This window comes from Chelon labrosus (genome assembly GCF_963514085.1).
Source record: "Chelon labrosus genome assembly, chromosome: 16".
Lineage (NCBI taxonomy): Eukaryota > Metazoa > Chordata > Actinopteri > Mugiliformes > Mugilidae > Chelon > Chelon labrosus.
In genome coordinates, this window is record NC_140349.1 from 17,606,191 (window position 1) to 17,620,080 (window position 13,890).

At 41.4% G+C, this 13,890-nt stretch overlaps 1 protein-coding gene across 3 annotated transcripts in view; it reads left to right on the forward strand.

The window, feature by feature from the left end:
- Positions 1-13,890, forward strand: part of col16a1 (collagen, type XVI, alpha 1) — a 68,340-nt gene that overhangs the window by 24,578 nt on the left and 29,872 nt on the right. For 2 of the 3 annotated variants that reach the window (XM_084563379.1, XM_084563381.1), the window contains exons 6-15: positions 506-787; positions 2,457-2,537; positions 6,064-6,132; positions 9,745-9,777; positions 12,185-12,220; positions 12,317-12,367; positions 12,614-12,646; positions 12,833-12,877; positions 13,376-13,414; positions 13,523-13,585. In XM_084563379.1, the coding sequence (XP_084419505.1) occupies positions 506-787; positions 2,457-2,537; positions 6,064-6,132; positions 9,745-9,777; positions 12,185-12,220; positions 12,317-12,367; positions 12,614-12,646; positions 12,833-12,877; positions 13,376-13,414; positions 13,523-13,585 (732 nt within the window). The remainder of the gene's footprint in view (positions 1-505; positions 788-2,456; positions 2,538-6,063; positions 6,133-9,744; positions 9,778-12,184; positions 12,221-12,316; positions 12,368-12,613; positions 12,647-12,832; positions 12,878-13,375; positions 13,415-13,522; positions 13,586-13,890) is intronic. The other variant, XM_084563380.1, reaches the window with a different exon arrangement.

The following is a 13,890-nucleotide window of genomic DNA, read 5'->3' on the forward strand; positions in this document are numbered from 1 at the left end:
CATGACATCTTTTCAATTCTCTACCCCCTTTCATTCCATGCACCCTTTGTCCTGTTATTTTTCATCAGATACCCTTCTCTTTCTTTCTCTCCCTCTCTCCCCCTGTCTTTTTGTCGCTCCTCTCTCGATCATCTGCTCTTCTCCTCTTTCATTCACCTTCATTGTTATTCACGTGTGTTCCGTGATGAAGCACTGGAGTCCCTCAGAGTCCCAATAATCACTAAGAGTCTGAGGCCAGATTTAAATACTCAATGTGTATGATGGATGGAGGCCAAGTCGCCTCATTAGGAGTGATTGATTGGCTGTACAGCTCGTGTGTGTAATTAATATGTCTTCCTCTTTGCCTCGTCTTTGCTTCTATGTTCTACAGGTTTTTTAGTTGTTGTTGCATGTATATATTACTCTGGATGTCACCATTTTTTAATCCATTTACCTTTTGAAAATCATCTTCACATCCTCCACTTCTCTCTGCCCCCTCTGCTTTTACACCTACACCGAAACCCAGCTCTCTGTAGACCTCAACGGCCCCGAAGGCACCCTGTCCCTTCGAGCCAAAGGGGTAGATCCTGAAGCTGAGCTGGTGAGCTGTGTTTTCACCGGGGAGGGCGTGGAGGCCCTGATGGACCTGCGCTGGCACAAGATGGCCCTCAGCGTTCAACGAGGAGCCGCTTCCCTCCACGTGGACTGCAGCACCATCGAGACCAAGCCCCTGGAGCCGCGAGGGGTTCTGTCCACTGACGGGCACACTCTACTCGGCATTCGGGCTTCAGATGCAGGGCCAGTGCAAGTATGGCATTAACAGTAATAATAATAAGAGGAGGAAATTGTTCAAGCAAAAAATTGTGTAGTATACCGCGCAATAAAACCAAAAAACGATCAAAAGTGTAGTTAACATTTAAGAAATTGGTGTTTTTGAAATGAGTTGTACAGTTTTGGAAGCTGAAATTGGCTCTAGATTTGCTTGAGATGTTTTGTCTGGTCCACCCCAAGTAAGAAAGCTAACGGTTGTAAAAACCAAGACACATCTTAAAAGTCAACAATGTGACTAAGAGGTTGACCTGTTCCTCTAGTTCCTTTGGCATCACTGATGCCCTCTCGAGTATAACAGTGGCAGTTCTTTCACAAAGGTAGGAAACCGTTCAAGACCTGTCCAATACAGAGCAAACCTATTTTGTTCAAATGATGGAAAATCGAGGGGTTGACAGTACCAGTGCTAGTAACCAGAATCTATAAAAGAAAATCTATAAAAATATCATTATTATTGATTAGAAATTATTATAGAGCCATTCACTGTGTTTGCGTAGGTTTTCCCCTGATGCTTCCTAGCACATTGTCTATAGGTTCTCATGACTCATGGCTGTTGTGAAAGTGAGCATGATTTTGTCTCAGAGTTGGTCCTGTGATCGACTGGTCACCAATCCACCAACTCTTGTCCACCACCAGCCTGGATGGTGCTCCAACACCTGGTGACCCTCCACAGGGTTAACTGGATAGGCAGCAAATAGTTAATGGATGGATGGACAATTGAAATGAACAGAAGATAGGCCTGAAATGGAACTACTACATGCTTTAGAAAAAGTACATAGTGAGGAAGTTGGATAATACTTTGGCCTCCGTGTTAAAATCAATTAAATATGAAAAGTCTTTGGTTCAGATTAAGCATCCAATATAAATGGTACCATTTAAACATGTGGTGACTCTCTGTACGGAGAACAAACTGTTTCAGAAGTGTTATGACGCCCTGACCGAGACAAGGACCATAAACAATGGCATGTTAGTACTTTGTTCAGTGATAGAATTCAGTGGCTTATAGAATTTAATGACATACCAGGATTTTTTTTCGTGAGCACCCTATCAGTGCTTTTAACCAACAGAACAGATAGAGTGACACATTTCTAACACACCACCCTCCTATGGAGGCCTTTGCATTGAGTTTATTTTCTTCATGTGTGGATGTGTTCCACACATGAAGAAAATAAATATTTTATTAAAATAAATATTTTTGTGTATATGCGTGTGTTTCAGACCATAGATTATGCCCCTGTGGTGCTGTTTGCTTTGAGGCAATCTCATTCAGTCCGTGATTAAAAAAGCAAGTGGGCTGCCTCAGAGAATATGTCCGTGGTGAGCTGGAACTATTAACACTGAATAGATCCAGTAATCTGGGCACTTAGTGTGACGATCAGTTAACTAGTTAGGACGCAGTAAAGGTCTTTTCTTAGCGATGTGAGGAAGTGTTTATACATGCATGCTCATGCACACACACACACACACACACACACACAAATAATAACACAAGTGCTTTCCCAGTGTTTTACATTTAAATGAGAAATTAATTGGCTCTCAGCCTTGTTTACTGCCTCATTTATGTGCCTTATAAAATAAACACAAGACTTAAGGAGAACTGCATGTGAAATACTGCCCAGCCCAACATCTTCATTCTCTCTGTTTTGCAGATGGACATTCAGCAGGTGATGCTGTATTGTGACCCCTCGCTTGCCATTCAGGAGGCCTGCTGTGAGATACCTGGGGCAAGGGTGAGACTGGAAACCTCCACTTACTTTGATAGAAAATAACTTATTGTGTGGAGCAGAGACTGTTCACAACTGCTTGCACAAAAGTATCTCCTGCATCATCTGCTATAATGCAGATTCAAAGATCAACTATGGGGTCTGTATGATTGCTACAGGAGGTTAGGTAAGCACAAAGCCTGGAACAAAACAGGTTCCCTGGATTTGTATTAAGTCTAAAAAAAGCCTTTCTTTAAACGCCACACAATTACATATTATATCATATTAATCAATATATGATTTAACAGGCTTTAAAAAAAAAAAACTGTGGAATGAGTTAAACATTGGAAGATGCAGTCATGAAGTTCAGAATGGGTTTGTTCATTCAATGTGGGCAGCATCCATTCGAAGGGACCTAATAATTCATGTTTTTGTAGTTTCGCAAAGAATGGCACGTTCTTAGTACAGTGGGTATAAGAGCAGGCAGAATTTCCTGCCCATCACAATAATGTACCCAACTGCCTGTGTGAGAAAAGCTGTAGTTTCAATAAAATGCCATAAGATCAGTGCCACAAAAGCTGTGTGCTGATTTGCTTTTAGACCAGTAGACTATGTAAACTACTTTACATTATAAGGACCTGTGACGGGTACAGACAGATGACATGCATATGCCTTTAAAAAATGACTTCCAAACCGCAGTCTCTATCTCTCTTTGAGATCCTCACACCAAGTACTGCATAGATTGTCACGGCCTGAAGATAGGCATTTAAAGAGGGTGATTTATAGCTTTGAAACGGTACCTTTGGGGAAAGAATTGACGTTTAAAATAGTGTCAGCCGAGGTAGAAGGCAGAGAAGTGAGGAAACCAGTGCAGTGATTTTGAATATAGTGTCAGTTTTGCAAGTACCTGAAGAAGTGGGTCCTTAGCAAATTGTATACATGAGTTAGCTGTTCAAAAGTTGCAGATGTTCCATCAATGCAAAGATGCTTTACACAGAAGGAGGGGCACAGGGGAGTGTACATGGCATAGAAGAGATATTTCCTGGAGTCCAAAGTGGAATTTGAATCAAGGGAGAAAAAAATAACATTTAAACAAATCTGAGAAGTACTTTAACTTTGAGGGTGGATAGTCTGTGGCCTCAGCACTGGTGGATAACCTGTGTTTTCTCAAAGTCCTCAGCAGAGTTAACATGGAATGGTCAATAAAAGGTCATCGGCATACATGAAACCTTGATGCTTAAGGTACTTAGTATCTGATTAGTGGTTCAATGGCCAGTGGCAAATAGTGGTGAACAAATTGAACAACCCTGCCTAGTTCCATGTTCCATAAGAAGAAAATAGTCAGAATAATCTTTGTCTGTGTGGACGCAAGCTTGGGGGATGAATTTAAAAGCTTAAATAACATGTATCTTTCCAAATGCAAATCTTTTTTTAATACAATTCTAGGACAGGATAATTCTAGATGGTCAAATTACCTTTCAGGATCCACTGGAATTACTAATGATGTATAATCAGAAGATGCGGGTGAATAATATAATGTTTCATCTGACCAAAATTACACCTGAGGTTATGTGCTGGATTATTTTTTTCAGCTTTAAACATTTATCTGGCACAGTTCAGTTTGGGTCACTCTGTGCGTTTGTCTGATTCAGCCAGTTTGAACTTTTACAGTGCTCCCATTTTGCTCGGACGTTGCAGCTGACAACTCACATTGTTGTCAATGTGAAAAAAATAATGTAAAAAATAAACGCTTACCAGGAAAATTCATAAGAATCGGTATGGATGTTCAGCTGCAGTTGTTCTGGTACTGGTAGGGATTCACTGACTTTCACAAGGGTTCATTTGTAATGTTGTGCTTTTCCTGAACCTCTAATCTTGCTCAAAGTGCATCCGTTTTATCTAGCTCTTAAGTTGGTCCTCTTGCCAACCAAAATTATTGGTCTAACCCCTGTTTCCACATGGGGCTTAGATGAGGTATGAGTGCAGATGGACAGTGATTGTTGGTTTTAAATGTGAGTTTAGAGATCTTAGGTCCGTACAAACCTTAACTTCAATCAGTAGGTACTTGCCACATAAATGGCAAGTACACGTACATTTGTGGTATGTAAATTCTCACCTCCATTGATATGAAACTAGACTAAGTTAAACTAAACCCAGCCACTTTGACCCTAGCACCTTAACCAGACAGCAATTTCTTTTAAAGCTTTTACTCAGCTCAGCAACTGCAGGAAATGCTTGCATTATCAAATTTAAATGGTGTAAAAAATAGTCGCTACAGTTGCTCTGGAGGTTTATTCCTGTTAATCGGCGACACTTAATAACATGTTATGCTCAGTTTCTTTTTCTTCAAACTCATTTTAGATGGTCTGCACAAAACTTGGCTGGCTGCCTTACATTTCGACATGCAGGAAGAGCCCTAACCACGTTAACACTCCAACAGGCTTCCAGATTAAAAAAAGCTTATCATACTGTGTTAGTTAACAAATATTCTTCAGTGACTTTGTTTGCATTGGATGTTACATATACAAAGCGACTAGGGCTTAGAGTAATTTTATTGTGTGCAATTATGTTACATCAACTGCAATCTGCCAGTATTGTTTGTACCCCTAAAGTGTTACGAAGGGCCCAGTTCAAAGTATGTCATGTCTCTCTGGCAGCTTCAGAAATACAAATTTCTACACACTTTCTTTGTTTTCATATTTCTCCATCTTTCTCTTGTCTGTCTTTTCCTCTTCTTCTCTGTGTTTGTGCCGTTATTGTTTGCAGATTTCAGACAAGAGCCTTATCAAATAGAAAACAGATTCATTGGCCTGTACAACAGTACGTTGAGCAGGCAATTGTTCAGGTATGGGGAAGAACTGTCAACAGCCAGTTCTTGGGTTTATTTTTAAGCGGAAGGTATTTTTATTTAGCCAACTTTTTCTCAGAATTCCCCAGGGTGCCTGGGCATATGTGAACGGCATGCGTGTGCATACATACGTGTCCTTTCCATTACCAAATGAATGTATAAGAGGGATACAAACAAGGTGTGAAGCTCCTTCAGAAGTTTGAGAGTGTGGGGCCCTTGGGACGAGGGACCGTGTGCTGCAAAATTGATTAGACGGTGTGAAGGAGGAAACCTCTTCTCCTTTTGCTCAAGGCAGGTGTGCTGCAGGGCTCCCTCCAAGCTGCGTATAAATTTGAAGTGAGGAGTGGAGGAGCGAGTGTGCACATATGTCGACCCTCATACGCCTGCCTCAGCTACTTGAAACACAACCGACAGAGTGCATAGTGCATAGTAATATTACATGGCACAGGGGCATGCATTGTATTGTTTTACTTGATTTTGCTATTCTGTTTTACTGGGTTTGTGTTTCACTTTGGTTCTGGGTTTAAAATTACATTGTGTATCTGCTTTAAAGTTAGCACAGATTACTAGTTTTGTGTTCGCCAAGACGTTCAAGATGCAAAATTAAGGGGGATTTGTTTGTAAAATGTCAGTTTTCTACAAAACAAACAACTGAAGCACTATTTTACCCTGTCTTAAATGTATCTGTGTATTACACGCTTGCAGTGCCCTCCCGATGCCCCAAAGAGCCGCCGTGCAGCTGAAAATGACCTGCTGGACAACACATTTAACCAGGTAAATTGTAACCCACCATCACGGAACAAAGGCATTTATCTCACAGTTAAAAAATATAAAGCAAAATATCACATACATATGAAACAGACTATGTAAACACACCAAATATTAAATAAAACCTGCGGAGACACTCAAGCACAACAAACAAAGCGAAAATGTCATTATTTCTTCCAACATCCTCCTCTTTCATCGCAATTTATCACATCAGGCAGAGACATAACACACTCAGAATCAGGCACACAATTGGCCTCAAGCAGTTGTCAGAGATGATCCTGCTGGCAGGCAAACACTGGCCAAGGGGACTTAAACCAAATGGCGTAGTTGTCCTCCTTTAAAAGTCCATCATGGAAAACATGTTTTCTATTCTACTGTGGTCTTTACCACTGCTGAGTTTTATATGACTTCTGTTTAGTTAAGTTGGCCGGCAGCAATCATTTAATGTGTCTGACAAACCTTATCTAAAACATGGGAGCAGTTTTTTTTAACACATAACATCCGTGGCATTTATTTATTTTATTTTTTTGTGGCTGTTTCAGTACTGCCTCATACTTCCCCCAGTATAATGTAAAGGCAATTAATTTTTGTTTTCACACCCGCTTGTTTCATCATTCATATTAATGGGATCTATATCCAATTATCTATTCATTAGGGCTTGGTGTTTGTCATATGGAATGCTGATGTTAACTTAGAGCACTGGCAGACTTCGAGACACATTAATCAGTCCCGTAGACGGTTCCAGGCAACGGCAGGCATGTCATTTCATTCCATGTTTCTTTCTCTCTCCCACCTGTAACCCTTGCTATTTGCTCTGCTATCACTCACCGCAGACTGACTGTTTTAATATGGGTAACATGACATTTAGTTTTATAGGACAATATTCTTGGGACGGTAACATTACCAACATCTCTGCCTTCATTACGCCCGGTGCAACAACCCATTTCTGTCCTCACTTTTTGACAAGCTTTTAGCCATTCTCTCCCCTCTCTCTCTAATGCTGTTTTTCACACATGCAAGCACATGCATTTACTGTGACTTGAGGGCTTTCTGTTATCATCTGCATGTTTGTTTTGCACACGGTAAATGAACTGTGCAATCCAAGATTCCAGCGTGTGGCCCAGATGTTGTGGAGCCACAGCACAATTTCCACTAAACTAAGCCTTATTGAGTGACTGCACGTTAAACCCTGCATACGTGGAATGTCATGTGTTCTGTACATTACATTATTCCCGCAGAGTGAGCTCAGGGTTCAGTGGTGTCACTTACAGGTTAAATACCATTTCTGTGGGAGTGTATTCACTTCCTTTCCCTTTTTTAAGTAGCCTTAAAGGGAAACCACCAATTTTACTCAGTTTGGATGGGTCATTTTGCATGTAATTTAGCTACATTAGCAAGCGAGGACACACAAAAATCTTTGATGGAAACTGTCAACAATTGAGTAGCATTGTGGGTAATGTAGGTTTTGGAGAAAGGAGTAATATAGGGAAGAAAACTAATAATCTGGTTCTGCAGCATCAGTTTTGATCAGTTCTTGGTGAGTGGATTTTTTTGTATTCACTGTGAATCTGACAGTTTTGTGGGAGCAAAATGTTAAACCCTTTGAGTACACTTTGAAAGAAAAAGCTTTGACATTTTGGGTAATAGCATACTTGTAATTGCTTTCTGGCAGAGATTTAGTTGAGTGGGTCAATGGTACTCTCATGTCTGCTCAGTAAATACTGTATGAAACTACTTCTAGCAGCAGTTCAGTTTAGCTAAGCTAACTTGATGCTAGCTCTTTCAACTTGCTAAATTGAGACAGAGCTAGCCTGGCTCAAAAGTAAAAAAAAAAAAGGTGTGTCTAGACTGGATGCACTCTTTGGTGGTTGCCTTGGAAAATGATATAAATGCATTTTGATGAGCTGCTAGCTTACATTTGTTAACTTCATACAGTGCCTATTTCCAGTCTTAGTGGCAAGCTAAGCTAACAACTTCATTCATATGTAGGAGCAATCTTTTAATTTTACTCCTGGCAAAAAAGGCAAAGTACACTAAACATATTTTTTAAAAAAGTCAAACTGCTGCCTTAAGGTTGGAAAAGTCTAGTGCACACCATATCTCTCATATAAACTTTGGCCTAGCTTGCTAATTCAAACTAATGCTTATACTGAGTGAAATTTTCAGTATAGGACATGCTCCATCCCCATCCCAGCTGTCATTGGGCGAGAGACAGAGAGACAGACAACCATTCACACTCACATGCACACCTACGGCCAATTTAGAATCACCAATTAATCTTACAAGCATGTCTTTGGACGGTGGGAGGAAGTTGGAGTACCCGGAGACAACCCACACAGACACAGGGAGAACATGCAAACTCCACACAGAAAGGTGGAATCAGATGGAATCAAACCCAGAGGCTTCTTGCTGTAAGGCGTCAGTAAGGCGTCAGTGGTCACACCACTCTGCCGCCCAGGACAGTGACATACATAAATTAATTCCATCTTCCTGTTATGTCAAACAAACTGTCTTTGTATATACTGTCGAATCAGGTTTGGTGTTTTTGTGTGTGTGGGTTGACGCAGTTACCGGCTTCTGAGGTTTGACAAATCTCCCCCACAATGTTTCTTATCATCCAGCACTGTGAACATCTTTTTTTTTCTTCCTTTCAACTCAGCTCCCCGCTGAAAGGTCATCTTGTCCTCGGAAGACCCAAAGTCTTCTTTGTGTCTAGTTTCCAGAGACTCTATGTGTCCACTTGACTTTTTATGATACAGTCCAACAGCAGCTGTAAAATGTCTTTTCCCCTCTACCCTTTGCTGAAGCTCTTCCTCAGTTCTCCGTCTAACTTGCCGCCTTGAACAGATTGTCTCCGCTCAGCTTTCCAGTCCTTCCTTCATCCTTCTTGTTGACTCTTTTTTTTTTTTTTTGGTCGATTTGTAATTCCGTGCACAGTGGGGGCCATCTCTTCATTTACCTCGGGGCTTATGAGGTATAGAACTTCTCTTCCTCTTCCATGTCTTTTTTTGATCCAGAATAAAGAATAACTGCTAATGACCCGTGCGTGCAACCAAGATGCCCCCTATTTCGTCTTTCTTTGTTGTTTAACTGATGCAACAAATTGTAATGGCAACAAGATTTAAGGGAATGCACTCCACATGTAACCGGAAAACAACAGCTTCCCTATATCAAAGACGTCTTACGATGTAGATATTATGGCAACTTTAAAATCCTGCTATTTCTGAAAACATCAAGAGATTCTGTTATTTGAACTACAGAAGAACTGAGTCAGTGACTGGGACTGAAAATCTTTTGATGTTAAAAATAATACATGTTAAAAATAATACATTTAACACAAAATTGAAGTTGAAATAAAAAACTGCATACAGACGGGGGCCAAAACGGGGACAGCCGGAATAATAGTATTTCTGTGGATGGCCTTCAATGCTGCTGGATTCAGCGTGTTTGGATATTAGCTGAATCCATCTTGACATCTAACATAGACAGAAGCCAACTGTGGATCGATGTCAAATCAAAAATGGTTGTAATGTTGAAGTCATGCTCAGCTATGATGTGAAAGGGGAAAAAAAACTCTCACTGACTCTTTGTTTTCTTGCATTTCTCTGGACCAAACAGGACATTTTTGCCTCCAAGGATATTGCAGAAAAAGTAAGCCTCACCATTCACACCACCGCATGCACACACAATTTAACAGTATTGAATTTCTGAGACGTGTGGGGCAGTATAGTGGCACAAACTAAGACAGTCAAAGCAAGTAAGTCGTGTAGGCTCAAAAAGACTTACAGCATATATGTGCTGTTGGATTTCAAACAGAAAGACAATATGCAGGTCATATATGTGGTGTATGTCTACGCTACACCTATGTGTGTTGTGCTTGGGACTTGGGAAAGAACAACTCTGCATCTGTTTCCTCCTACCTTCCTCACCCACACACGCACACACCCAGCTTGCTGACTGACTGAGGACTGATTTACACCTCATTATGCGCCGAGTCTCAGCCGGGAGTTGCTGCTGCCTATTAATTTTGTCATTCACCTACAATAGGCATGTTCTGTTCACAAATAGAATACAAAACTCCAGACGCTTCATTATGTTTCTCCTGTGTGTGCTTACTAATGCAGCTGGCCGCCTCTCCTGACTTCCTCAATGTAGGTTATTACCTGGGCTTGGAGCCGCGCAGCTTACCTTGCCACTGGGGGCACACACTTGCAAAAGAAACAAAAGTGACTTTTCTTTTGTGCTGTGAATTTAAATTGGTCAAATTACACAGGGAAGATATTTTGCAGTGTAAAGATAGGCATGCCTACCTTTCATTCATTGATAATACAATATTGTGCACTGCGTCAAGCAATAGCAGCAAATACACCAAGCAGGCAAATGAATTAATGTGATTGTGGCAATAAATGATCTGAATAAGGGGGAGATTTGACTTCTGCTGCACTGTCCCAGGACTCAGTCAGAAACCATCACAGTGTCCATGTCATGCTGCTTCAGCTATTCTCCCATAGCTTGACCCAGCTACATAAATGGCCTCGTCATTATGAGTCAAAAGCCGAATCTGTAAAAATCCGTTAACAAAAAAAGGCTATTACAGAAATAGAATCTCAGAATATTCTTGCATAAGTTAGCATCCATTTGCAAAAGAGGCTTTACACTGACTCTGAAAATGACTTCCCAGATGATTATAGATACTGGCTGACACCCATGTTATACGATTCTCATTAGCGTGAGCTGGGCCTTGCCCTTGCTTTGGCAAGACCTGGCAGCTGTGGAAAAAAAATGCCAAAATAATGAGAGGATACCAAAAAACAAGGCCTGCACAGTTCAGCCTGTGTTTTGAGATGTTCGAGCTAATAAATAATGATTGGTGTTGGCGTGCATAATGTAAAATGAGAGCCTCTGTTTTAGGATGAAGCTGTCAAAAAGTGAGCCTTCTTTACAAAATATTCTTAAAGTTGCAATATTCTGTATTTTTACAAAAAAACGTTTCACGAGTACTAGGAAACAGGTAGCGTCATCCCCCGACTTTTAGCAAGACAGACAAAATGATAGAACCTTTTTTTTTATGTGTAGTTTTCATTCATTCATTTCTATGAATTGTTGTGCCAACAAGTGACCTTTTGCTGTATAGGGATTTAATACGCAGTACATAAATACATGCAGAAATGCACAATACGATGTTATAGGTCAAAGAGAAAGTGCAGAGATGCCAAACCTGCCATGTAGTAACATATAACCTTAAAAAAAAAACGTTGCAGTAACTACAGTAAAGTTGGCCGAATTAAAGTGATAGTTTTATAAGAGTTTTATAAAGCATAGAAAATATATCCTGTTCCTTTGCAGCATTGCGTTTTAGTTTTTTTCATTTCAACATTGAAGGATGAAAGAATAAAGAACAAAAAGTAGTCCGCTGAAGTTTTAAGTGGACTCAAGGACTCGACTGAGCTCAGATACACAGGCAAGAGCTCGGAAAGAGTGACACGTCATTGCAGCTGGTCTAGCCAGCCATTGATAGATTTGTAGCTTGTACGGGGTAGGGGAAGGAGAAGGAGGAGGAGGGAGAAAAGGAAGGAGAGAATTACACTTTGTCCCTGTGCTGTTACCGGCCCACCTTCGTCATTTCGGCAAGCTCGGCAGTCACAGCTTCAGCACACGCAAACTTGTTTGTGGAAGCAGGGCGCCCAGAAACGCGGGGCGGCTTTACTTACTCGCTTCAGTTATTTATAATGGTTATACTTTGTATGTGCATGTGTGTGCATGTGTGCCCTCCTGTGAGGAGCAGCTGGTCCCCTCACTCCTGTGCTGTGGGAATCAGACATTCCTATTGATCTCTGGTTCCCGTGGGAGGTGTGTTGCCTGTATGCCCACTTGCCCACCTCTCATCCTTTTTTTAACTGCACACTGCACACTGTCAGGATTCAGCACTGTTTAGTTTTGAGCAACAGTGCCACTGCCAGGTGACAACAGAAACTGCAAGACCCTTGCAACAACTCCTTCCGTGGATAATAGACACAGTACAATAATGAATCTCTTTTTTTTCTGTGTCTGTCTTTAGTGTGCTGGTTGTTTACTCCTGAGTAGGGAAGAAAATGTAAGGATCACTGATCTTTACCTTCACTTCTTTCCATGAGATCATGTGAGAAGTGTAAAACTGGGGAGTGTGTAACTGTGTTTGCGTGTGTTGCAGGTAGTAAACCTTGATGGGGCTGCTGGGTTGAAAGGAGAAAAAGGCGACCGGGTGAGTGTGAAGGACCTCTGCAGACGCACAAATATGTGTATGTGTGTAGTAAGTAATGTCAGAGGTATGTATGAAGACATCACATGTGCCCAGACAAGCCTAGCACGATCCACACACACGCACTTTGATGCTACTGCTGTAGTCTAATATGTTTCTGGCTATGTACCAATTTACCACCTACCTGACACGGTTTTTATTCCTCACCCACAAGCAATCATTCTTCTTCTCTGCCTCGCTCCATTTTAGGGTGATGGCTGTTCTGGCTCCCATTCAGGCCCAGTAAGTAACTTTTCCATTGTGTCTCACTCTCACGCTGTGCCTCGTCTCGTGGATAAAGAAAAAAAAAGAAAAGAAAAAGAGCAGCATTGTTTCGTTATTTGGCATGCAGCACAGCAAGCCCTGAAATCTTTTTTCGCCAAAAGTGCTCTGTGATAATACATGCCAACCAAATGTTTCTAACCTCAGTGCAAAGAGGGACCCAGGGGCCAGAAAGGAGAGAAAGGCGAGCAGGTGAGTGCCAACGCTCCTCTACAGGTTACAGCACCGCATCCACCTGCCTTCCAGCCCCGCTAAGCCCTTAGCTATTTAGTTTGATCTTTATTCAAAACACCATTTTGAGGCATCCAGTTCCAATATTAATTATGCAGTTGGACTGAAGCTGTGCTTTTTATGTTTATTTCCAGATGAGTCACTGAGTGTGCATGGACATATGTGTGCAGGTCTCTGTGACTGTTTATACATTGTGTTTTATGGTGTTTAAGTCTAAACTGTATGTGATTCACGTATATGCATCTGTTCAAACCACAGATTAGTGTAGGCATGACATGAATGCATGCTCCTCTTTATTAGGTTGTTTGTGTGAATGGGGCATATGGCTCCTGCTTGTACTCCACACGGGTTGCCGACTGGTCACTGTGTTGTTTGCAATGCTCCGGTGGTGTGTGTGTGTGTGTTGTCCCTTTAGAGCTACGCCATTGATCTGGGCCTTGTCTTCCTTCCTCTCCACAGGCGTCGCCAGCCAACTGGGGCGAAGCAGCTGCCTACAAGGTGAACCGTTTAAGAAACTTTTGGTGATGAGTAATGAAGATATGACCTTCTAATGATCATCTAATTAAGTTCTAACCTCCTTTTTTTTGTCTCACTGGCTTTGTCTAGGGACAAAAAGGTCAGAAGGGAGAAATCGGTCCACAGGGTCTGACAGGCACTCCAGGGAGGGATGTAAGTGTTTGCTTTTCTTTTGTGTTAGAATCACACTCTTTTAGTCCTGACATTTTCTTTGAGGTTAAGTCAGATACTTTGATACTTGAAATATATATATATATATATATTACAAATGTGCCCTCGCTAATGCACTTACACACACATATCCACTTACGCAGCCACTTTTATCAGACTAGAGCGGATATTCGGCAAACTTATACGGCATTACTCTTTAAGCTCAGACACCCATTGATATCAGTTCTCACCCCCTCCCCTCTCCCACTGCGTTAAGTCGGCCTGTTAATGCCTGTTAGATTAGGCTA